We start from the raw sequence: 26829 nt of genomic DNA on the forward strand, positions 1-26829 counted from the left end.
GCGAAGGCAGCTGTGTGATTGAGGAAGGCTTCACGGCGGCCGACGACCGTTCATAACAAAGGCGAGAGGCAGATTTTTATTTAGAGTCAACACAGTTTCATCAGATAAGCGCTAAATTGTTGAGGATCAGAAAGAGCAACAACGACCGCTATCGTCGTGCTAATTGGGTAAGTGGGTTATGTAAATTCTGTTGCGCTTCAACCGAGAAAAGACTTGTTTGGAGCGACATGCAGTATTATTAATACGTTTATCTGTCACAACAACAAATCGACTGGTTGACAGCGACGAAATTGCGTTTATTTGTTAAAGTTACCTACATGAACGCTCCGTATCTCTGTAAGTTATGTGATGTAACATCTGGATAATGTCAAGTTGCCGAGCTAACTCAGTTATCGCGACTGATCCGGGCACGAACGAGCCAGAAAAACGGACAGCTCCTGTATTGACTTTATAATTACAAGTAACAGATGCGCCATGAGGAATGCGTGGAAAATAAAACCGTCCAGCTATTGGAAACGGCGGCCAGCTACTCGGCTGAAAACACGCCCCGGTGACTATTTTTGTCAACGTAAATAATAATGTTTTGCAGCACATGACGGCACAGTCCAGCGGCTGTTTTCTCGTGATTCGAGCGTGTAATCTGTGTAACGTGTGTGTAAATAGCAGACGATGTAAACACGTCGCCCCAGCCCCTTCTAGGAAATCGACGTTTGGCTATAAACAGCGCAAAGAATCTGGAGCAGCACACACACACACACACACACACACACACACACACAGCTGACTTCCTGCATGCTGAGCGTTTCACTCCCCGACCGGAGAAATAAACGTTAACGTACCATAATACCCTCGCAAAAGTTACCATGGTAACCATAGTTTCCGCGCCAAAATGCCATAGTTGCCACAGCTATTGTTGCCAGCTGCAATGGGTTTTAATACGACATATGCTTCGACCCGTGACACAAGTGCTTTGTGAACTCTCTCTTGCGCCTGTTTTTGCTAATAAAAAAACGCACATAGAAACACTTTGTGTCACGTAAGATGAAGGCCCGGCGTAACTTGGGCCTCTAGAAAAAGCAGTTTTGTTTTACACGGAGAGGGTCGCCCACTTGTGGGTGCTCCCATGCTTGCATCACGTGACTAACCGTGCTCGTGGCAGTGATGATTACAGGCTTGTTGTGCGCATAAAAATAATTGAAATTGATCCGAAAATAAATAGCCTTTTATATGAATGCTACACGTATTGTATCTCATAATACACGTATTCAACAAGTACAGCTTGTACTAAGCAACTATAAACATAGCCTTAGCGAGTACACTCTTTTTCGGGGGGGATTTTGAAATTATTGTGGTTTTATGTAATACGGACTTTCAAACTCATAGCATAACTGTTATATGGTGGAAACTATGGTTACCATGGTAATATATTTTTGTAAGGTTAGTCGTGACAAGTGTATTACAACGCCCTGCAGATCTGGGGGCACTTCGATATAAAAATTATAGAATGATGTGTGTGTTTTAATTGATCATAACCCACTGGCTTTCAGGTTTCTAAATGCCTTTTGATTGAATTAAACATTTTTGTAAGTTTTGAGAAGCTTAACGAGTTTATTCAAAAACTAAAATCAATCATTTACCCACCCTCTTGTCATTTCAAAAACTGCATGACTTTTTTGAAAATGTTTTTTATGTATTTAATTTATATATAGCCCGTTTTAAGTTTTTCTGGAGTCGATTATTTGTTTGATGGCAAGCAAAATGACTTTGCTGCTCAAATCAGACAGATTTATTAAAAATGTAAATTCATTCTTTGCCAGAAGGAGGTACTTTAGGCACGAAAAATGGAGGTTTCCCGGTAGCAGCTCTGAGCTGAAATGAAAATGGCATTTTCTAAAGACACTTCCTTCAGAAATACAGTGATATAAAAAACACAAATACCTTGGTTTAATATTTAAATGCGCATTACGTGCTCATGTTTATTCAACAAACCTTTTGGAAATTTTTGATATCATGGCAGGTCGCCACAAATAAATAAATGTATGGGAAACATCCCACAGCACAATAACCTGAGACCAACTTCATTACTCATCATTAGCTGTGTTTGTAGTCAGCAGCACTTTTAGGTCCATACCGTGTCAAATCAACCCAATTTCAGAATCTCCCCCGGCCTCAAATTTTTGATTTTGTCAATATTTTTTTCTGAAGAAAGATAAACATGTATGGTAATGAAAGTCAACATATCAAATGTCATCAATTTATATTAATACATTTTATTTGTGGGGGATATTAATCCACTTTTCAGTGTGAAAATGGGTAAAATTGGCCTAATCGATCAAAGTCACAGTGGGCTATGTCTCAGGGATGAAACCATCCAGGGCCTTAAAAATAGAGATTACAAAAAAAAGGTTTATTAAAGAACTTTTCTAAGTTTATTAGGAGATATTTTTCATACCTCACGATTTACAGGCACTAGTTTCAACATTTACTTCTTCAGACATTGTACAATAATTAACAATCTGGACATGGAGCCACGTTGTGATCCCCATACAGCGGGGGAAATAAGTATTTGACACGTCAGCATTTTATCAGTAAGGGGATTTCTAAGTGGGCTATTGACACAAAATTTCCACCAGTTGTAGCCAACAAGCCAAGTAATGAATTCACATAAAGAAATCAGAGCATTTAATTATATAAGTTGAGCAATAATAAATAAAGTGAAATGACACAGGGAATAAGTATTGAACACACATTATTTAATACTTTGTAGAAGAGCCTTTGTTGGTGATTACAGCTTCTAGACGCCTCTTGTATGGAGAGACCAGTCGTCTGCATTGCTCAGGAGTGATTCTTGCCCATTCTTCCACACAAATGGTCTTTAAATCTTTAAGGTTCCTTGGACCTCTTTTATTAACTTTGATCTTCAGTTCTCTCCATAGATTTTCTATGGGATTTAGGTCAGGTGATTGACTGGGCCATTCAAGCAACTTGATTTTCTTTCTTTGAAACCACTTCATTGTTTCCTTGGCCTTGTGTTTGGGGTCATTGTCTTGCTGAAATGTCCACCCTCTTTTCATTTTTAGCTTTCTGGTAGATGGCAGCAGATTTTTCTCCAGAATGTCCTGGTACATTTCTCCATTCATCCTGCCCTCAATAATATGACGTCTGCCAGTACCTGTTGCTGAAAAGCAACCCCAAACCATGATGCTTCCACCCCCAAACTTAACTGTTGGTATGGTGTTCTTGGGGTGGTGGGCAGTGCCATTTCTTCTCCAAACATGGTGTGTAGAATGACTGCCAAAAAGTTTAATCTGACCATACTATAGTCTCCCAATAATCCACAGGCTTCTTCAAATGCTTTGCAAACTTTAACCGAGCCTCAACATGCTTTTTGTTCAGCAATGGAGTCTTGCGTGGTGAGCGTGCATGGATGCCATGGCAGTTTAGTGCATTGCTTATAGTTTTCTTTGAAACAACAGTACCTGCTGATGCAAGGTCTTCCTGAAGTTCTGCCCGAGTGGTTCTTGGCTCTTGGAGAACTCTCCTGATTATTCTTTGGACTCCTCGGACAGGGATCTTACGTGGAGCACCTGATCGTTTGTGCTCTTTCCATTTCCGGATTATGGCCCCCACAGTGCTCACAGGAACATTCAGCATTCTGGAAATGCACCTATAACCATTCCCATCAAAATGCTTTTCAATTATAAGATTGCGAAGATCTTGAGAGAGTTCTTTGATTTTGCCCATCATGAAGTCTTTCCTGTCTGCCTCCTAGACAATGAGAAGCCTTTATAGGCCATCATAAAGCAGCCGATATCAATTAGTACTGATAGGGGCAGGGTTTCTCTATCAATACTGACGGATTTCAGGTGATCTCCTGGCTTTCTATGCCATTTTGCACCTTGTTATCTTCATGTGTTCAATACTTATTCCCTGTGTCATTCCACTTTATTTATTATTACTCAACTTATATAATTAAATGCTCTGATTTCTTTATGTGAATTCATTACTTGGCTTGTTGGCTACATCTGGTGAAAATTTGGTGTCAATAGCCCACTTAGAAATCCCCTTACTGATAAAATGCTGACGTGTGAAATACTTATTTCCCCCGCTGTATGTCTGGGACTGAACTTAATAAGGCCTTGAAAGATTCAAAAAGAAAAGTTAATCAGGAACCACACTCTAAATGGGGTTTAGATAACTTTCATGCTACTTGAGTCAGCTACATGCGCACGACTTTGAGTAAGAATGTTTATACTGACCCCGCTTAGACAGCAGTGCAACTGAAATGTTCCCAGGTCCAGGAAGTAGTGGCATATAAGTCAACAGAAATAGCTGAAGTCAACGGACTTTACTAATACAATTATAAATCTCTGTGTAAAAAAAAATGCTGGCATCTTTATATAGTCATTATCAACCCCCTGTAATCTGCCTCCAAAACAAAGTTGTAATTCTGTATATATACATTGATCTTTCTTTAGAAATTCGACCACTGGTCGAATCCACACAGAATGACCAAGAATTAAATGGTAATCAAAACTCTGTAATCAATGTTTCATTTCACAGAATAAAGAACGTCAAACAGGTTTGGAACAACATCAGGATGAGTGAATTGTAACAGAATTGTCGTGTTTGCATGCACCATCCCTTTTTAACATTTTGACCCCCCCCTCTTTAAAATACAGTTCACATTTATCATTCTATATAAGCCAATGCAAGACCACCCAAAAGAGGTTAACCACGAAACTAGGCCAGACGAGTTGTTTTACCCATGAGGTTGCCTGTCTGTGATGAAATTGAGGGTTTTTTTTGTGCATGGCCCTATTTATTTTTCTGCTTTTGGGATACTATATTCACAAAGTCGGCGTAAATATAAATACAGCTGACACCTCAGGTGTCCATGTTGACAGATGGCATTTGTGGGGGCATAACTTTTGCCCCGCTGAATCCTGCCCATCGACAGAACCTGCTCGCAGTAGGTCGACAGCAGTTGGCGAAGGGAGCCGGAAGCCCCTAGTGTTCCTGGAGGAAGTCTGTTTCGTTCCTCACGGGCTCCTGTGGAGAGTGAGTCAGTGTGTTGAGACAATTAGCCGTCTGCTTCTGATCCAAGACCTGTTTTCATTTTTCTCTCTGGAAGTTTGACAAGGATTGGAGTAGACGCTCTGGTTTTAGATCAGCTCTTAGAAGCTACTCTCTTGCAGGTCTTCTAAAGGGCACACATGTGAAGTGGGACATGTTTAGCATCTGCTTCTGTCAGGTCTCTCGTGTGGTTAAACGCGTGAAGCGCTGTTTGGTTATGGTGGAAAGTCAGTTGGCTACTTAAGGTCTGTTCCTGCAGATTTTTACTGCACGTGGTTGTACAGGTTATACATTTATCTCAACTTCAAATGGGATTTGTTTTCCTTTGGCTGTTTTGCTTATTAACATGCCTTGTGGTGGAGTTTTCCTATGTTTACCATATGATGTAGTTAACTCCTATCTGATGAAGTACAGTGCACACATTCTTCGCTTTGTTCTTGTTTCCAGGAAGCGCACCATGTCGGCTATCTGTGGACCCACAGGCTGAAGTGGTCTGATCGTTCTGGAGAGCTGGGAAGTGAGAGATGGGGAACACGGCCACTAAGTTCCGCAAAGCACTGATCAGTGGAGATGAGGTTCTAGCCTATCAGCTCTACGAGGGCAACCCTCAGTTCAAAGAGTCTCTGGACCCCAACACCTCTTATGGAGAACCGTACCAACACAACACTCCGCTCCATTATGCTGCCAGACATGCCATGACTCGCATACTCAGGTAAGAGGCGGCTCGTCCAGTAATAGTTAACATTTTTGTTTGTGGCTGTGATCAATGGGTTAATAACACTGTTGTGATGTCATATCTGTTTAAAATGCAACCGCTTGAAACAGCTTGTATGTTGAGAATATTTTCAATTTCTGAAATTTCTTGGGTATGGACTAAAAAATATTAGGTAGTTTAATATGATTTCCTATGATGCTTCACTGCTTATTAAAAGACATTTGTTTCTTTTGTTTTGCTCCAGTCAACCAAAAAATTATACCAAATGAGCTTTGTTCATCTTCTGAAAACCAAATCTTAAGATATTTTTAAATGTAATCAGAGGGCTTTGCTTCGCTTGAAATGTTTACAGGCCCAGAATTTAATGACGTCATAAAAATAGTCCATGGTTCAATCAGAATTTTACAAAGCTACGATAATACTTTTTTGGCACAAAAAAAAGTTAATAATAACAACGACTGTATTCAACAATTCTCCTCTCTGAGTTACTGTCTTCTGCCACTTTGGATAATACCATAATGCAGTGTTTGTTGTGGTTTTCACGTGCAGAGTAAAGCCTGAGCATGTATCATGGTACAATGCAAAATGGTGGCAGACGGAATGAATAAAATCTATTTACTTTATTTATAAAACTTCTTAAATTACAGTTTAACCACTGATGCCGCATTAACTGTTTTACCGATGTCTTTATTGCGTTTCTGGCCCTGGGAACTCTTTAGTTGCGTTGATGTCAATGCAGGTCAGAAAGCTCTCGGATTTCATCAAATGTATCTTAATTTGTGTTCTGAAGATGAACAAAGCTCTTACGGGTTTTGGGGGGAAAAAAGGGAGAGAGTAATTAATGAAGGAATTTGCTTTTTTTTTTTTTTTTTTTTTTTTTTTTTTTTAGTGAACTATCCCTTTAATACATTATGTTTTCAGAGTCACTGACCTATAACCTTTTTTTTGTAAAAGATATATGGCTTGTTCTGAAATGGTTTAAGTATTGAAATTATGTACACAAATCATCACGTTCTGTTGTTTTTCCGGCCCAGTGTGAAACTCTTTGGCCTAAAAAGTGTGGAATTTTAGGGGCCAATCTTTGAAAGTTATTTTAAGGCAAAACAGCTGTTTCAACTGCAAATGTGCTGGAGATTCTGGGTCTGAATCAGCAGGCCAGTGTTGCCCAGAATTTATAGCTGTTTGGAAAGACACACCATATTAGTTTGCTTTCTGAAAGTTATATTTTAGGGTTGTGTGGTGTAAAAAAATAATCATAATCAAAATAATCAATGGCATTTTGTCATTTTTAGAATTATCACAGATACTTCCCAAAAATCTTTTTTTTTTTTAAGGCAAACCAATTGAACCAATTACTTCAAAAATATAAATGATACATTAATTATATATTTTTTGTCATCCATCATCATATAATTTCACAGGTCCTTCCTCTTCAGCAAGGACGGGAACCCCAACAAACGTAACATGCACAATGAGACCACACTGCATGTGTTGAGCATGGGGCCAAATATCTTGCTATCCGAAGGGGCTCTGCAGCCTCGACTAGCCCGTCCCTACGAAGATGAACGCAGACGGGCTGAGTGCCTCCAGATGATCCTGAAGTGGACCGGCGCCAAACTGGACCGTGGTGAATATGAGAGTGCTGACGTCAGTGCCACTGATAACAAGAAAAACACACCACTACACTATGCCGCTGCCTCAGGGATGAAGACGTGTGTGGAGGTACATGTAGCACGATTATCCAACACCGTTGATGCTTTCACAAGACAGTTGTGTTCTGATTCACATAGTGAACACTGTATGCATGACCTAAGGGTCAGTTTTTCCAAAATTGAGATCTATACAACATCTGAAAAAAAACCCCCTGAATATATAAGCTTTTTTCATTGTAAGGACAATATGTGTATTCTGAGAGTGCAAAAAACCCCTAAATATCGTCTTTAAAGTTGTCCAAATTAAGTTTCTACTAATCAAAAGGTGAGTTTTGATATATTTACAAAATACCTTCATGAAACATTAGCTTTACTTAATGTCCTAATGATTTTTGGCATAAAAGCAAAATTACTAATTTTGACCAATGTTATGTATTGTTGGCTATTGCTATAAATATACCTGTGCTACTTATGACTGATTTTGTGGTCCAGGGTCACATGGGGTGAATAGAGAACAATTTTTGGACACAGCACATGACTACACCAGAATAGGTGCAGCACTAGCAATCTCTCTGCGATGGCAAAACTCTGGAGACATTTTAATAGTTCATGGTAATATTATATTATAATATGATAATATCTCCACTCTTTTGGTTGTCTTTTTTGAGCACCTGGCTAATTGGCACAAGGTGATTTCAAATTGAGATCCCTGATCTGGAACATTTGGGAGTCTTTGTTTTGACAGTAGAAGTTATTAAATAGGTTTTATTCTAAAAAGTGTTTATTGAGTATCACTTTATAATAAGGTTTAATAGGGTTAACATTAGTTAATACATTATACTTGCATACATACTTGTGAACAGTACCTATAAAATTATTCAAAGAAAAACATAATGTCAAATAATAAATAGTGTTCATTGTTAGTTCATGTTAAGAACCGGTCAACTAATGTTAGCTAGTTTTTAAACCATGAATAGTCAAAATATTTTCAGGTGTATACATATACAAAAAGGCAAATTAGATTAACCGATGTTGGCATATAAAGTTTAATATTGAACTGGTTTATGTTTTGAAACTTTCTGCAATATTTCTTCAATACTTTACTTAACTCACACACAGAAAAAACTTTCACTTGACAATTCCTGGTGTCATGGGAATCTAAAGGAATCTTTTGATCTTTCCACTGTATATTACCAGTATGTCTCTCTTTCCGCAGTTTCTGGTGAAGCGTGGTGCAGACTTGTTTGCAGAGAATGAGAACAAGGAGACCCCATGTGACTGTGCAGAAAGGCAGCACCATAAGGAGCTTGCGCTCAGTCTGGAGTCTCAGATGGTCTTCTCCACTGACCCCCATGCAGAGGATATTGAGGCAGAGTATGCAGCCTTAGACCGCAGGGAGGTGAGCTCTCCAAATAAACTCAGGAATTTCTTGTGACATTAACATTTGCCTCGAGCCCTGGTGTCCAGATGTGGCAGATTTGAATCTGCATTTTTTTTTTGACCAATGAAAATAGAAGAGTTTGCAGATATCTGAATGCTGATTTCGCTGTGATTCAGTGTTTAACGTGTTACTGTGTTTCAGTTTTATGAAGGTTTGCGAGTGCAGGACCTCAGGAGACTAAAGGACATGCTGATAGTAGAGACGGCAGATATGTTGCAGGCTCCTCTCTTCACAGCAGAGGCTCTTCTTCGGGCTCATGGTATGATTGTGTCCAACACTATAGAAAATAGCCTTTTGGTAGAATGTATTGAGAGTTGGATGGAAAATTAGCACTAAATCAGTACTAAATGGAGTCTTCAAGCAGTGAGGATGATTTTGTTGCCCTCTCACTTCTTAATAAGAGGAAATGAAAGGGAAATATTGAGTCTATCCAGATATAGAGAAAGGAGAGTTCCTCCTCTTTATTATTAAGGAACAGCAAGTTAGTCAAAGTTTACTTCAGGATGTCATTGGTTCAGTTTGATGCTTTGCTAGCGGTACTAAAGCCACATATTAAAAAGAAGACAACCAATGAAGAAGACAAGCCTGATCCAAACTTTTTTTATGACTGTAATGTTTTTGAAGTGTGCAAACGTGATTTGTGGTCCCAATTAAACTAAATTAAAACAAGGGACTAAACTAATGATTTAGCTATGATGATGGAAAGAAGTATTAAAACCTGACCACTGAAAAATTTTAAGGGAGTTTTACTAAGTTTCTTTCCTGCACAGGAAAAAAAAAGTCATTTGATTAGCAAGCTTTTTTTTAGGAAAGGTAAACGATGACGTTTGAAGCAAATGTTGTATGCAAGGTGCACATTGATTGGTCTGGACAACTTTTACTTTAAGACAGGTTTTTTTTTTTCCCTTGTAATCAAACACACTTTTTTTTGTTTCATTCCAAAACCAATTGACTCAAAAACCAGACAAGGCTTGTAATTTGGTTTGAATAGATAGTGCTTCTCTTCTAACCATTATGATATTATGCAATATTTGATATTATGCTTCCGGCTATTATTTAGCAAACAAATATTCAAGGGGCAGGAAATTTCTAGAACTCTGTGTGGGATGGCCGTTTGAATTCTGTGTAAATCTGTGGGCACGTATTCTGCACAGGCCTACTTATTAGGCTCGTTCTGATGCAATCCTTCCAGTTCCTAACTCATGAGGAATATAGCTTCATGTGCATTTATAACAGCTGTAGGAAACGGGTATGGAATTGTCCTTGGGGAGATGAGCTGAAAAGCATCCACGCTTACAAAGCAGACCTAGATGTTTCCTTCTCCTTAATTTTACAAGAGCACTCATGTTTAGAGCTGCTAAACTCTCTGGCACAAGACTCATAATTGGATCAGTGCTTTCTTTAATAATCTCCAATTATGTGAGCAGCCTGTCTAGCAGGCCTTGTTCCAGATGACTAGAGCCCATGGGAGAAAAGGGCAGAGCTCTGATTCATGTGCGCTGCTATTATTGCCACAGCCTCTCTGGAGACCGCCAGCCGAGGCTCAAATATGCAGTTTCACCTTCTTTTAATCTTAAACCCAAATTCACACTCTCGACTCCTGAAACTACAATGGTAGAGCGCAAACAGTTGGCATTGCATTTTGAGGCTTTTAATTTGGGAAAATCTTGCCTCTTTCTTTGGAAGCAAGTTTTATTTGGCCGTTTTTTGTTTATGTTGTTTGCCTTGGACTTTAGACTGTTATCTGGCTTTCAGCGTCTGGAATCTGTCTCCAGGATTTCCTCTGGGAAGTCCCATTTCTTATCTTTTCGTACCCCAGCACATTTCATTGATGTTAAGCGATAAGTTCATTCAAAGATTATCAAAGTAAATGTCTTTTTTTTTTATATTTCGCCACCATCTTTTGAACGAGCGGAAGAGGAAACTGGAAAAAGAAGCGAATGTCTCGACACCTTTTTAAGTATTGAATGTCTTAAAGTGCGTTTTAATGGTTACTCATTATTGCTAAAAGCATAAATTGCATCCCTTTTCCCGTCCCATGTGGGAGTATGCTATGACTGGCAGGTTTCATGTCAAGGCAATTAAGTGCTCTCATTTCCTTTGGGAAAACAATCTACTGAACATCTGGGTAGGTTTTTACACCCAGAAACTCTTGAATTTTTTTAGCCATGGATACTGACCCAAGTTTCTGTTTGAAATGTAGACTGGGACAGGGAGAAACTCCTGGAAGCCTGGATGTCTAATGCTGAAAACTGCTGTCAGCGCTCAGGTGTTCAGATGCCAACTCCCCCACCCAGAGGTTACAACACCTGGGACACCCTGCCCTCGCCCCGTACGCCTCGCACCACGCGCTCCTCCATCACCTCCCCGGACGAAATCAGCCTGACCCCTGCTGATGATGATCGATCCTTGGTGAGGAATCAGAATCTTCTGTTAGTGATTGTATAGCCTCTTCTGTGTTTAGATTGATATACAGAAAGTCTTGATGTGATAAAATGTAATGCTTAGGTAATAAATTTGGGGTGTGTGGCCAAGGGGGTTTAATTTGGGCTAATGATAGGTTGTAGGTTCAAACCTCATAAACGGGATCAGTTAGTTAAAAGCATTGTGCCTCAGAAAATACATTTACCACGTATACGACCTCTTAATAAGGATATCAAGCATAAGTGTTTGTTCAAAATCTTGTTACATAGTGTGTATCTATATATTTATACACATGTATATACACATTTGTATACAAAATTTTGTCCATATTTGCAATTTTTTTTGTCTTAAAACAAGGGCTTTAATTATATGAAAATATACATAAAAAGTAGCTGATATTAGAAAGTGCCCAGAACCAAAAACATTTTCAACCGTTTGTTTGTTCTATTAAATTAAATTAAATTAAATTAAATTAAATATTAAAAACAATGTTCTTTATTAACCTAATTTATTAATTTATAGATTATCTTTCCTTAAATTGAATCAAAACACATTTTATATACATACATAAATACATTTTTATAATTAATTTCAGCCGTACAAATATCTTAACTGACTTTATTCATTCAGATCCAAGTATAATTAGTTTTACCGCTGCATCCGGTGTTTCTGACAGAGATTTATTGCATTATATTTGGGTTGAATGCTCATAAAATGCCTGAAATTTTAAAACGTCAGTTTCCAGGTTTCGAAAATGTTTTGGAAACAATCCAAATAAATCTATAGTAAAAGTCAAAAGGAAATTTAAATCACAAACCTGTGTATGATAGAATAGTACTCATTCTCACAGATTTCAATTTTAAAATGAGGGAAATTCCTGCACACCTTCATTTAGCATTTAGGTTAGATGAGTAAATAAATTACAGATTACATTAGTCATTTGAAAACCATGTGAGTGATTCAGCTGCTGTTAGACCAGTTTTCAAAATGAAGTTCAGGGTTAACTTATAATATTGTTTAGATAAATGACATTATCCAGTGATGTGATATGTCCTCTGCGTGGAATAACGTTTGGCGCAGTTGTAGCTTGTGCTTATCATTAAAACAAATGAAAAAAAGTAGTTAACACATGCTACGGTAAATTCGACTGCACTTTTATTCTTGTGGTAAAATAATGGAACGTTATGTCATGAATATTGTCTCAAAAGTCATGGGAACGGCATTGAAATTTATTGGTAAAAACGTGTATGAACCCTAAATGCTACAAGTGCTTTTAGAGCGTAATCTAAAATGACAGATTTTATTTGGACACAATTTACTAACATATCACGCAGCATTGTATAATTTTCAGTTGCTTTGTGAAGCGAGCCTGGTTCATGAGCGATCAGTCTCAGTACGTCGACACACAATCCGTTCTTTCAAGTATCAATAAAAAGACCCTGTAGTCTAAAACCGCGTGCATGATCACCACTTTCACAATAAAGCCACAGTCTAGGCTAGAAAAAAACTTGAAAATCATTGAATGGGCATGAGGAGTATGACTGCATTTCTTGGAGAATGTAGTTCATCATGAGATGAAATGGCCAAACATCTTTTTTTCCCAACATTTATTATTCATGATCCATTTTTTACTGCTAGAATGTATTTCATATGCAGGTATATCTCACTAATGTTGTTTTGTTCTCTGCCATCAGTGCGGCATTTGTATGTGTGCAGCCTCCATGTTTGAGGAGCCTGTTGATATTCCTTGTGGTCACGAGTTCTGCAGAGGATGCTGGGAAAGGTGAGGGTGTTTTATTTGGAGACTTTGATTCAGCTCTTCAGTCACGTTACGCTTCAGTTCTCACTGCCGCTGTAACGATCGCGCGTGTGCTTTGCCTTTGGCAGTTTTCTGAATATGAAGATTCAGGAGGGGGAGGCCCACAATATCTTCTGCCCAGCCTATGACTGCTTCCAGCTGGTTCCTGTTGAGGTGATTGAGAGCATTGTGTCCAGAGAGATGGACAAACGTTATCTGCAGTTTGACATCAAGGTAAAATGACATGATTAGATGCACATCAGTCTTCATTCTGTTCATAGATGATATTGTAATTGTATTATTCAGTGATGTGGAGTTAAAGAGGAAGAAGCAGTGAGTTAATGTTAGGCCCCAGTTTTGTGATTCTGTGTTCATAGGTGTTTTTTTTTTTACTCGCACAGATCAGTCCTCTCAGTGGAGTTTATATGTTTGGTGTTATTGTGAAATCAGTCCAGAACGGTGGAGCATTGAAATGGGAGCTGAGAGGGTTGAAGTAACTGTAACAATGGCAGCTCTCATCTGAGAATGTCTGAGAATGACACTTCTCACGCTGTGGAGTCCCAAGCCTTTCATTATGTTGCCATGGTGATGTTGAATCTTCCACAGGGGCGTCTGAGCTCTGTTGTTGCCATTTTTGGGGTCAGAGTCTATTAACGGACTTCTGGAGTTGTTGGTAAAAATGAACTCGGATCCCAGCGTCATAACAAGACGGATAAAAAGGATCAGTGAAGTTTTATGGCAAATTCTCAAAACTTTACATGGCAGAAAGTTTAGAAATCATTCAGTTTCGTATGATGATTAATATTTAAGGAATAATGTACAGGCAGCTGATTGTTTTACAGGATAAACCTGGACTGTACTTTATTCTGCCTGTTATATACATGAGCCAAAAAAATAATGCATGTGGCGTTTTCACAAGTTAAATTTTTTAAATGTAAATACATTTTAATTTTATATAACAAGAATGAATTGGGTTGATCAGAAAAAAATCTTGATTATAAATTGTATCATTGTTTGATACTATTAAGCAGCAGTCTTCAGTCAGCATATTAGAATGATTTCTGACGGATCATATGACACTGAAGCTGCTGAAAATTCAGTTTTGCCATAACAGGAATAAACTACATATAATAATAGTTTAAAATAGGAACCACTTATTTTAAATAGTAATGATTTCACAATATTGCTGTTTTATTGTATTTTGGATCAAATAAATGCACACTTGGTGGATATAAGCGATATATTTACTATATATAATTCTTTCTAATCACCAGCTAGTTACATTTATGACTTATCTAGCTTTTATTTTAAGTCCTTCTAAGACTATTTTTTACTAGAGCCAGAAACCATTAAGTAAAGAATTCTTCAGTATTCTGTTCTAATTTTTGTTGTTAAGAAAAAATAGGACATGAGATAAGTTTCATGTTACCATCTAAAATATTCAACTATGCCGGTTAGTAATTTCACATCAGAATCAGAAAATTGCACAGCGCCAGATATTAAAAGAATAAGGCATGTTAAATGCCCTTTCACTTGCTTTTTCCTCTATTCTTTCTCTGTCCTCCTCTGTACTCTTTCTTGTTCTTCCTCAGGCATTTGTGGAGAATAATCCTTCCATCCGGTGGTGCCCGCGGGCTGGCTGTGATAGAGCGGTGCGATTGGCCGGACAGGGGCCAGGTGCCAGCACCTCTGACCCGCTCAGTTTTCCTCGCCTCCAGGCCCCTGCGGTGGACTGTGGCAAGGGCCATCTTTTCTGCTGGTCAGTGCCAGTCACTGATACAAATCTCTCAAGTCGTTATACCATTTGTAATTCTGAATGAAACTTCCAGTTCACTGTATGATGTAACATGATATAAAGGACTGATATTAGCAGCATTTAAATAATCTGTTAATAGCATTTCTGAAGAACTTTTTATATTCTTACATTTTATCTGAGCAAATGATGTTACAGAGACTTTGTCGAAAAGATCACACATGTTACATACATGTGTATATACATAAGGAAGAATATGTATTTATGTTCTGCTCACAGTTGTCTCCGGTGATGCAGCTGGCTGAATTTCTATTTCCCACAGCTCTGGTCCTTATGTCCCCAGCACACAAACATAGACGTATACACACACCCACATTCACACAGTGGGCTCGTATCTCATCACTGCCTGTGCCAGATCTGAGCATTATATTTGAGTCAAAACACCCTCCCCTCTCTCCCGCATTTAATCTGTCTGAGAGAATATAGACTAAATTTAATATGTGGGAAGCTGCTGTTTAAAAAGCGTCTGTGATCAACAGTCTGCCAGCAATGTTTTATTTCAGCGGTTCTCAGCAGTTAGGTCACCATTCTGTCCTAATTGGGTAATAGATATCAGGGAAAATACAATGCTAAATATTAAACCAGCATCTCAAACTCCTGAACCTGGAAGGTACAAGGAACAGATCGAAGAATCTGTTAGACCATGTTAATATGTTATCATAAGTTAATCTTTCACTCATGTTTGACACACATATTTATCCCCACAAGCCATTCCACCACCAACAATTAAAATGCATGGAATAGGAATAAAATATTCAATAGAAATGGGATTTCCTTCATGCTTAGCCTTGACGTCATACTGGTGTTTCTCCCCACAGGGAGTGCCAAGGAGAGGCCCATGAACCATGTGACTGCCAAACTTGGAAGATGTGGCTCCAGAAGGTCTCTGATATGAAACCAGAAGAATGTGAGGCTGTTTTGCTGTACTTTAAGTGACTAATCAGATAAATATCCTAAAGTTACGTTCCTACCTGTCCAAAAATGTTTTTGGATCTCAAGCTACTTTATTTTTGTCTTTTTCCATTTCAGTGGCAGGTGTAAGTGAGGCGTATGAAGATGCTGCCAACTGCCTGTGGTTACTCACCAACTCCAAATCCTGTGCCAACTGCAAATCTCCCATTCAGAAGAATGAGGGCTGTAACCACATGCAGTGTGCCAAGGTTCTTTTTGTTATAATAATAGATTTATGTATATACCAGGTTAAGAATGGGGTGGAGTCATGCAGTTTTTCAGAGGGCTAGAATGCAGGGTTCACTAGAGTTGGTGTGAACTTTGGAAATAAACAAAGGGTGAAACGTGATACCAAGGAAGTTTGAAAGGGATTGACAAAAAACTTTAAAATCAATACACAAATCAGATTTTCGGCCCACTTACTTTTAAATCTTACTTTTAAAAAAAATTCACAGTGCCCCTGACCGAAATGAGTGGGAAGGTGTGTGTCAGAAGAGGTGGTAAAATAAATCTCAGCAAAGTGGTGGTGGACCATGATAGTTAATCGTATGACAAATAAAAGATGGATAGATTATAAAAGATGAATAAAAACAAGGGGCCAAGAACAGAACCCTGGGGGACTCCCTGGAGTGGAAGAGTTGTGTTTCTCAAAAGAGATTAAATATTATCTTCCAGTAAAAAAATAAACCAAGAGGGAATTGTACCAATATGGCCGTGAGCCTTGAAAAGGGTAAATCAAGACTGTCAAAACTGGAATTTTAGATAAAAGCCTGATTGGAAGGTTCAGTGAGGATTATTACAAAGCACATTACAAAGTCGTTATGGCGTTTTATGTTGGGACAATCACAACTGAATGTTATTAAGATTTGTTCCTAAAGTTCTGCCTCAGCAACAGTGGATTGATGTGAAATCATAAATATAGAATATATATAATGTATTATAAAATATAATAAATAAAAATACTGATTGGGAAATCTTGATAAATCTCTTTGATTAAAGAACAATGTGTGTGTGGCTTAGCAAGGAATGCATTACAGTTAATTCAATCTTGATAATCTCGCAACAAGGTTACTAAACAGGGAAAGACATTGCAAATACTAGCACTCCAAAAATAAAAAGTGAGAGATAGTTTCCTAGCAACACACTTAATCCTTGCAGTCAGAATCCCACAACTCCCAGTGTGCTGCCTGTTAGAATGCTGTATGCATTTGCTAGTGACATAATAAATGTAAACCAATGGTTTGTTTTAATGTAGGTGTTGTTAATCAAGAATGCATGTGTGTACAGTGCAAATATGATTTCTGTTGGATCTGTCTGGAAGAGTGGAAAAAACACAGTTCCTCTACAGGAGGTTACTACCGCTGCACACGCTATGAGGTCATTCAGCAAGTGGAGGAGCAGTCTAAAGAGATGACCGTTGAGGTACATATTCTTACATGCATGCTCATGCTGTTTTGTTGTTAAAGAGTTTTTAATAATGGAGAAAGAAAAGGATCTCACATCTGAGTGTGGCTGGGCTTGCACGTTTACACACTTTTTTTTTTTTTATTTTGCAGGCAGAGAAGAAACACAAGAACTTCCAGGAATTGGATCGCTTCATGCACTATTACACACGCTTTAAAAATCATGAGCACAGTTACCAGGTAAAAAGTCTACAAGCATATGCCCAATTTGACTTGGTCTCAAATAGTCATCGACTAAATGCCACGAAGTCTAAAAATTACGTATTTATTTTTACCTGCTGCTTATGCATCAAATGCATAATCACATTTTGCAGTCTGTTGACTGACATTAGCTGTGACATGATGACTCAAATGGACTTTATCTGTTTTATCTTTTTTCTTACAGCTGGAAGAACGTCTGCTTAAGACGGCCAAAGACAAGATGGAACAACTTAGCAACGTTCTGAGTGGAAGTAAGATGCAAAACCTCAAGCATGTAATCAATGTTAATAAATTATTTCAAAGCTATGTTAAATCAAGGTCAACCTTGTATCGTCCTGTAAAATTTAGTGGAAGTACTTGCAACAACTTGCTTTTGCATTCGCACAGTGATTCTTTCTGCATTTAGCAGTAGATCAGGTTAAACACTTTGTGTTGTAGACTTTTGAAATAAAATTTTAACTCTTATATTGTATTACTGTGTTGTTGCAGGAGAAGGCGGCCCACCAGATACTACTTTCATTGAAGATGCAGTGCATGAACTACTTAAGACTCGTCGTATTCTCAAGTGCTCTTACCCTTATGGGTTCTTTTTGGAGCCCAAAAGCACAAAAAAGGAAATATTTGAACTTATGCAGGTTAGTAACACACGTGGTAGTTATAGGAAATGCTTACTGTTAATGTTTTGACTTGGTAAGAGCTTAATAATACCTTTCTTTCTCTTGTTAGACTGACTTGGAAATGGTGACGGAAGATCTTGCACAGAAAGTCAACCGGCCTTACCTCCGCACTCCTCGTCATAAAATAATCCGCGCTGCCTGCCTGGTGCAGCAAAAGAGGCAGGAGTTTCTGGCCTCTGTGGCAAGAGGTGTGGCGCCCAATGATTCGCCCGACGCGCCTCGACGCAGGTAAGAGCCTCTTTCTGACTTACAGGTGACTTAAAAAAATTCTTTTTTGTATTCATAAAAAACTAATTTAGAAAATGTAAAACAGTAAAAGGACAAAAAATACAGTGTTAAACTCTTTTTTTTTGCCTTTTAAAAATATAAAATTAGAAAACCAATTTCTCTGAAGTTTATGAAGATTATGTCATTACTCACCCTCATGTCATTCCAAATCTGCCTCTCCAAAAAGACCTTCATTCATCAACACCAATCAAGATATTTGTGAAAAACCGAGAGCTTTCTGCTCCTCTATAGACAGCAATGCAACTGAGACGTTCAAGGCCCAAAAAGGTACCTCTGATGTCATATGGTGCACATTGTTAAATCGGCCCATATAACATCAGTGGTTCAACCAGAATGTTATGATTGCCATGTAAGAGAATTTATTGCTGAATGAATTCATTATTTTTGTTCTCTTTGCAAAGTTCTAAAGCTACAAGAATAACCACTGATGTCACATGGAATATTTTACCAATGTCCTTACTACTATTCTGGGCTTTGAGCATTTCAGTTGCATTGCTGTGCTGTGTTGCTTCAGACAGCTCTCGGATTTGATCAAAAATATCATACTTTTTATTCCAAAGATGAATGAAGTTGGGTTTGGAATGACATGAGGGCGAGTAATTAATTAACAGAATTTCAGTGTTAACAGGGTTTTGATGTACTACTGTGTTTTAACCGTAGTCTCAAAAGTGACTTTCCATTTATAACACAACTGCACCTGCAGCCTACCAGTGTATAGGATCACATAGAACCTACTTTTTTGTTTGCGTTTGCAGTTTTGCTGGTGGAACATGGGACTGGGAGTACTTGGGTTTCGCTTCTCCTGAGGTAACTCTTTTGTTTGTTTTGTTTTGTTTTGAGACTTTGGGAATAGCTCGTGTCTTTGTTAAATCTGCTTAGCTGGAGTATGGTGCCTGAAGTTTTGGCAGTGCATATCGGCCTATAGAACAAGATGTAGTCCTGTTGCAGCAGTTGTGAATGTGTAAAGACCTGCCATGTTAAACAGTGTACCGCTATTTTGTTCTAATCTAAAGATCCAGAGGAATCATGCCTTTCTCGGGGGAATTGATCCGAGAGAGCACTGTCAGTATACAGGAAGCCATCCGCAGGTATTAAAGAATCCTCATTAGATCCCATCTCAGGAACGGCTAAACAAACAGTGGAATGGCACCTATCATGTACACTCCATCACTAATGTCATTGTCCACTTTTTTTTGGTCGCATGTTTTATTTTTTTCTGTTCATACTCTATTGCAGCTGTTCATGTGTTTCAAACGATTGCTGTGCATTCCCGATTTAAGAATTCTGATGTCGTTTTAAGTGGGATCTTGCTCTTTTCTGTTAATTTATCCCGACATGGTCTTCTAAAAGATGCCTTTGGTGTTGTAACTTCAAAAGGCAGTTTCCTGCTTTTTGCTTTGACTGTTCCATGAAAGGTCATGAAATATGCGTTTTCGCAGACGTTCCAAGGTGAACCAGGCTACAACTTCAGTCTGTATTGCTAGTCGCTGCTCTTCTTTTGAAATCATGTATGCAGGCTATGGCTCAGTTTCATTTTGCTCTGGATTTATGGCTTGTAGAAAGAGGAATAATAGTGATGCACTTTATTTAACTTTTTTTATTATTGATGCTTGAGCGGTACCTCTCAGGAATGTTTTTCCTAAATGTATATTTTCTTTGAGTTTGCTGCCGTTACTGCATGCTTACTGCATGCAGCTTCAATTTGGTTAAATTTAAGACTTTCTTTTTCTTTTGGGGAGCTTTTTTGACCTATGGTGAAAATAAAGTTGGAAGAAGTAAAGTATAGAATATGATTGCTAATTACATTTTAATAGATTATACTGACACACATACACACTGAAATGCTTAATATTGTTGGTTTTAGTGTCCGACTGTTCAAATATGTCTAAATGTCGAATATGTTGAATTAAGCCTAAAGGATTAATTTAAAAATTGAAAATTTTGGCTATTTTTACTCACCCTCATGTCGTTTTACTGTTTTTGTCTTTATTTTCATGGAATACTGAATGAGAATCTTTTAAAGGGGACATCGGGTGCATAATTCACTTTTTATGTGGTGTTTGTATATAAATGTCTTAGCAGTGTGAAAAAAGTGCTAAAAATAATTTTTATTATTATTTTTTGGAGCAGTATGATGTCATACTGCTCAGGCTCCACCCACAGCCACTTAAAGCCCCTCCTGTATAAGCATAGTTCCGCTTTCAGCCAGTTGTTCGCTCTCCATAAATTTTTTTTGTCTTGCTATAATTAGAGCAGTTTTTGACATGGTAAAAATTGTTTTCACGTGACCATTGAGGAATTTAAGTATTTCCTGAAGTCCCTAAAGATTCATACGAATCATTTAATAACAAATGTATTATAATTTTATATAATATTTTTTTGGATATCATAGACTACATGTAAGCAAAAATAGAGTCTCTAATATTATTATGTTATGTTGTGTTATATTATATTATATTGTACATACTATTATTATCTACATCTTCTAAAGCCATATTATAGGTTTGTGAGATTTTTATGCATTATTTAAAATTATGCAAACATTTTTGAAGGTGAGTAATAATGCCATAATTTTCATTTTTTTGTTATACTATTCCTTTAAATGACTTTACTCAAAGCGTCTGTCTGTTCTTCTGACATGACGATGCCAATAGTCCAGAACTTTGATCCTGCCGCACAGCAGATTTCCTGTAGAGAGCTCTAGGGTTCCTCTGAGATTCTGACTTTTATTCACAGGGTCCAGTGGGAATGTTGGTAGTACTCTTGAAGCAGCTTTGAAATGGTGCTGTGTGTGGTTTTGTGTCGTAGGCGTATGCTGAGTTCCAGTACAGACGCAGACACAGGCAGCGCAGGAGAGGAGACATGGCCAGCCTCCGCAGCAACACACCTGACCCTGATGACCCAGGCCACAGCACTTTAGGTACGCTTTGTGAATGGGTTTTCTTTTTGGTGCCCATACAAGCATTGTAGTGCTCCATAGTTGAAGCAGCTGCAAGTAAAGTTTCAGGTTTTTTTTGCTGTCCTCGGCACACTGGAGTCAGCAGAAATTGAACCATGAACCCATTTATCACCACTTCCTTTTGCAGTATAGACTATTTTTGAGGAATATAAATGAATGGGGTGAATTTCTTGCTTATTGTTTGAGAAACGATGTCTATCAGGCCTGATGTTCTGCATATGATGACACACTCATAACACGTTGTGAGTCTGTAAATATGAACGAATCTAAATCCAAAACACTTCTGTCTGAAGTACAAGCATTTATTAAAACTAAAATATACATTAATGTAATTTCTGTTGAAATGTGTGATATGAGTATGTTAGTAGAATTGTACACATTTATACTGATGAAGTTTCCATTTAGTGGAGTTAAAAAATACTAACTTTAATTGTAATAACACTGGTTGAAATTATATGATGATTTTAAATATAAAACTTTTAATTTGACATTATTATAAAGTGCAAGTTTGTTAGAAAACAGTCAATTTAAATCGCTTAATATTATAGTATCTGCAGTACAGTTTTTAAATATATACTTTTAGGATTTGAAGTGTACCATAAGTGTGTATTCAATGCAGATAAATGCAAATAAATCTTTTTCATGAAAGATGGTTCAGATTAAGTACATCTAATTAAGTTTGATGTAGTGTTTTTTTTTTCTATATTTTTGAATGTTTATATGCCTATAATGTATATTATAGAAATACATTTAATATATAAACAACATTTTCCTAAATATTTACATGCCTGTTCATTTATATATACATAATAAATATACACAATGCATGCATATATTATGTAAAGTAAACGCGATTTAATGTGCATTTAATAATGATGAATCGTTTGACCGCACTAGTTTGATTTCAGTCTTCTTAAAATTACATGTAAACACTTTAGTTAAAAACTGCTCTGGTAATCCAGCTAATCGAAAGATTTTTCATTTCTCTTCTCTTGTAGACGCACAAGAGATCGGTGGTGGTCAGAGACCAGGTTTGCCCATGGTGAGTAGACACCCTTTTAACAAGTTCCATGGTGAAACTTCACAAACCTGAGTATAACCGAGTCTCGTCTTATTCCCTTCAGCCCCACAGTTCCCTAGATGAGGATGATCCCAATATCCTGTTGGCCATCCAGCTTTCCCTGCAGGAGTCTGGGCTGACTGCAGGCGGAGCTGGCCTCGACGCTCAAGAGATCCTCGCTAACGAGGCGTCTCTGGGGGCCATCGGGACATCCCTGCCCACACGGCTGGACCCGGTGCTATGCGGGATAGACGTGCCCCGTGCTGCCCTGAGCAGCTCGGAGCTGTTAGAGGTGGGTGACAGCCTAAAGAAGCTCGGTAATATCAGTGGCCAGAATGTCCCTCCGCGTTACGACAATCTCAACAATCCTTCCTGTGAGTCCACCGAGGGCCCCTTCCAAGCTCCTTCGGCACGTACGGAAACCTCCGATTTCAATTCGGACAACGCCAACCTTCTAGGCAACATCATGGCTTGGTTTCACGACATGAACCCGCAGAATATCAGTTTGGTTCCTTCTGCTGGTGAGTTTGGCATTCAGTCGGCGAGAATGACAACAGAGCCGACCGAGTGCGCCGTTCCACAGTGGACACCGGGGGGCGATAGAGAGGCGGAGCGCGAATCCGACTCCGCTATCGAGCGTGAGCCCGTCAGGCCCACACAGTTAGACCTGGTAGGTCTCGATATGTGTCCGGTGCCTCCCGCTTCTTCTGTCGAGTTGGGCGAAACTCCGAGCTCTTTGAACCCGTGTCAGGACACCCCTAAATGTGACTCAGACCCCGACCAGCCTAGCAGTAGCTCCTCTGAATGGGAGGGTCAAGTACATCTTGTATGAAATCCCGAAATCACTTACTAGCTAAGGCACTTTTTCGATGAAGTAGCTGAAGCCGAGGAACAAGATTAATCACGAGAAGCTTTGCATCGTTCGATATGTAGAAATTGAAACCGTTTTTGAGTACTCGCTCAGGCCTTTGTGCTTATGAGGCATGTTTGCTCAAATAAAAAAAAAATAAAAAAAAAATAAAAAACTTGTTCCAATCCTGGAGTGTTAAGCACTTTTAAAGTCAACAACCGAACCGGAAAGTGCGACAGGAAGTGAGGTAGTCCGAAAAATCTACTGTATAGAACAGGACTGTATTCAGCGTGAGCTCGCCTGATTTAAAAGGATGTAAAAGATACTGTAGGTGCCAAAAAAACACTGGCTAGCACACGCCGAGTGGACGCTGTGCTGATCGTGCCTGCTGCTGAGGGCCTAGCCGCCCTGTCGAGTACACTATCCTTCCTTTAAACTAGACCTGTAGTATTAGAGAAGTTACACAACAGCATCACGCTCAGAAGAGCTGGGCTGATAATCACAGAAACTAAAAGAAGAGTAATTCTAGTTGCAGTCGACTTTTTCTGGTCAAACGTAATCACTGTAATCCGTCACCGGCTAATTAGAACGGAAAGTAAAAGTACCGGCGAGTTTAAACTCGGTTGAGGAGCGCTGCGCTGGATCTGGAAAACGTTTTGTCTTTGCAACTTATTACAGTGCCTTTTCTGTGAAACTTCTCTTTATTTATAGCCGCCGCTCTCTTGCGCTCGGAGCCCGGAGCGTGGGAAGTTCCAATACACATCGTACTTGAACTTTCAGGTGGCGGTTAAGCAGACTTAGCTCAATGTTTTTTAAAAGACATTTTTATACATTGGTTGTTTGGTTGTCCTTTGGCATGCCCCTTCTCCTGGCTTGTTTTTAAAGCAGTTATTTAAACGAAGCCGGACGTATTTACGGATTAAATCAATCTATATTTAAAAAGAAACCGTTCGTTGTGTGTTAAGATGAGATTTCCACACGGCCACGTGTAAAAATGAAATTCTCAAATGTAAAAATGCAAAAATCCGTAGATGTTTTTGCTGGTGCATCTCTAATAGAAATGTATAAATTTTTTTTTTTCTTGAAAAATGTTCTCCTCCAGAATATCTAAGACCTCTAGATCTTTCTGTAGAGAAAAAGGCATTTCATTGCGATGGCCAGAAGCTGTTTTAGCTTCAAATATCACATTTCTATATTCGGTGGAACTCGCACACAATCAATTTTTTTTTTATTTTTACGATTAATTTAACTGTGGTATTTCTCTACGATAAATTATGGAAATGAATTTTCTATTTATTTAAAATTGAATGTCCTAAAAAATGAATGGAGATGAAGGTAAAGTTGGTGATGACGAAAAAAAAAAATATGAGCAACATCTAAAATATATATATATATATATATAATTATTTTTTTATGTATATATCAAACTGTAATAACACAGTGCCACTTTTCAATATTTGCATATAGCATAAAACATGTCTGCTGAAATAATTGTTCGAAGCCATTGAAATGAATTAACAGAATGTTTTTGATTTGCTTTTCATTGACAAAACCACTAAATCACAGCAGCACTAAGTTTTAAGCACTTCAGAAAATTTGCACAAAATTAGCTCGCATTTCAGCTATGGATTAACACTTTTTTTTTTTAGCTCATAGGTTTGCCGTTATATTTCGGGTGAGCGGACGGCTCATCTTTTAATGTGGGCTTGATGTCATATGTATGTTGATTCTAACCTAATGTCCGAGCGCAGTATTGCACTGCGTAAAACTGAAAATGAAGGCAAACCTGTCTGTTAAGTGGTATTTTGGCATCATTCCATTCGTCAAAGTTTGGGGGAGTGCACACATGACTTTTTTTCTTTTTTTTTTTTCTTCTGTATGTACAGTTCGTATGTGTGACCGGAATGGGTTAAGCTCACTAAATCGCAGTATTTCTTCAGACTAATGTATGTCGCCAAAGGTGAAGGTGGAGCTAATGTCTGTTTTAAATGAAGCATATGGTAGATCTGTCCAAAAAAAAAAAAAAAAAAAAAAAAAAGCGAATGACAGAAGTTATCCTGTATGTGACAGTATGCTGTGCATTAAGTAATTAAAATAAAAATAGATAATGTTTTCTTGACAAAAGACCGTTTAAGTGTCGAGGCTATTGTTTGGGGGATTGGGTGGCTTTGTTGGGGGTGGGTGGGAGAAAAGAACATTTTGTAACTCATTGCAGATTTTATATTGTTAAGCACCTAATCCTTGAAATGGTATTTGCACTTTCATAATCTTTACTTGATACATTCCCAATTTATATGGAAAATACAAATGTGTGATGTTTGGCCATTGAATTGGACCGATTTGAGTGTGAATCTTAATAAAGTTGCTAAGACAAGTTCAGTTGTAAAAGTGGTAGTATTCTTTGAACATAACATTTTTGACATGCTTGATAAAAACTAGGCCTGTTTAAAGGCAAGATGAGGTTAATACGATTTTCTTATTCTTGGAAAATGAATATAATAAACATTTTATAGTATCATCTTGTCTGGAGTATTAGCACCTCTAGTGGGTGCAAATAGAATGACACATTTTATGTAAATGATTTTATATTATTAATATAATATTTGGGGTCAGATTATGTATTACTTTTATATCAGGCACATGCAGAATGACTGTGACCGGGAGAATAAAAAAGCTTAAATTATGTTTCTAATAATTGACTAGGGGTCAAAAGTTAGGGGAATACCAGGAAGTCACAAGCACTGTGACTTTGCTGAATGAAATGTCACATGGGAGGAATTTTCTATATTTGCAAACCGCTATTCGAATTGGGGCCAGTTTTGTGAGGGAGGCTGGGTCATTTTGTGATCTGAATGTCTGATTCAGGGAGAAGAGGAATATACTTTCATTTACTCACTGGCTCTGTAAGCCACGCAATTTAAGAATGATCACTGAAGATGGTTTAGATAATGCAGCAATAAGCCAAGCATTGTTTTTTAAAAAGAACGAGCGCGAACACTTTAACACCCCCCTTTTTTAAATGTAAAAAAAAAAACTAGCTTCACTCTCCCAAAATGTTGGATCCATCGGGACTGAATGCCTACATGATGCAAAATGTATGCTTATACAGCTAAAAGCTTCTCTGTGTGGACGGGGCCTAAATTTAGACCTTTCTTCAGAAATAATTTCACTTTTTTTTTAATCCGTGTTATATGTAATGCAACTAGATTCTGACAAAGTTATATGTAGTGCTGTCAAATGATTAATCGCATTAGAAAGTTTTTGTTAACATTATATGTGTGTAAGTATTATGTATACATATATTTTGAACATCTGTATTTACATGTATGGATTTATATTCATATAATTTCTATTATAAATATATTTAATATATATATGTATTTTTCCTTAAATATATACATGCATGTGTATTTATATATACATACATATATCATATCATGTAAACAAAAATGTTTGGATGG

At 38.0% G+C, this 26829-nt stretch overlaps 1 protein-coding gene across 3 annotated transcripts; it reads left to right on the forward strand.

Moving 5' to 3' along the window:
- Positions 1-25742, forward strand: ankib1b (ankyrin repeat and IBR domain containing 1b). Of its 3 annotated transcripts, XM_043260636.1 has the most exons (21): positions 1-167; positions 5524-5788; positions 7213-7513; positions 8660-8842; positions 9026-9143; positions 11088-11296; positions 13003-13091; positions 13196-13340; positions 14699-14865; positions 15738-15826; positions 15949-16079; positions 17158-17292; positions 17427-17513; positions 17719-17785; positions 18024-18169; positions 18261-18439; positions 19255-19306; positions 19513-19587; positions 21308-21419; positions 22457-22500; positions 22583-25742. In XM_043260636.1, the coding sequence occupies exons 2-21, from the start codon at positions 5601-5603 to the stop codon at positions 23348-23350; spliced, it is 3285 nt and encodes a 1094-aa protein (XP_043116571.1). In that variant the 5' UTR covers positions 1-167; positions 5524-5600; the 3' UTR covers positions 23351-25742. The 3 variants fall into 3 exon arrangements, with proteins under 3 accessions (XP_043116571.1, XP_043116572.1, XP_043116573.1); XM_043260637.1 differs by lacking the exon at positions 19513-19587; XM_043260638.1 differs by lacking the exons at positions 1-167; positions 5524-5788; positions 7213-7513 and adding an exon at positions 7921-8055.
- The last annotated feature ends 1087 nt before the right edge of the window (positions 25743-26829 follow it).

Source organism: Puntigrus tetrazona, chromosome 16 (assembly GCF_018831695.1).
Source record: "Puntigrus tetrazona isolate hp1 chromosome 16, ASM1883169v1, whole genome shotgun sequence".
Taxonomy (NCBI): Eukaryota; Metazoa; Chordata; class Actinopteri; order Cypriniformes; family Cyprinidae; genus Puntigrus; species Puntigrus tetrazona.

What these genes read in the sequence shown, in the direction of transcription:
- ankib1b (XM_043260636.1), top strand. Translation starts at nt 5,601, where the DNA reads ATGGGGAACACGGCCACTAAGTTCCGCAAAGCACTGATCAGTGGAGAT. An exon ending in CTGATGATGATCGATCCTTG is followed by an intron (nt 11,297 to 13,002) that starts GTGAGGAATCAG and finishes CTCTGCCATCAG; the next exon opens with TGCGGCATTTGTATGTGTGC. An exon ending in CCCGACGCGCCTCGACGCAG is followed by an intron (nt 18,440 to 19,254) that starts GTAAGAGCCTCT and finishes TTGCGTTTGCAG; the next exon opens with TTTTGCTGGTGGAACATGGG.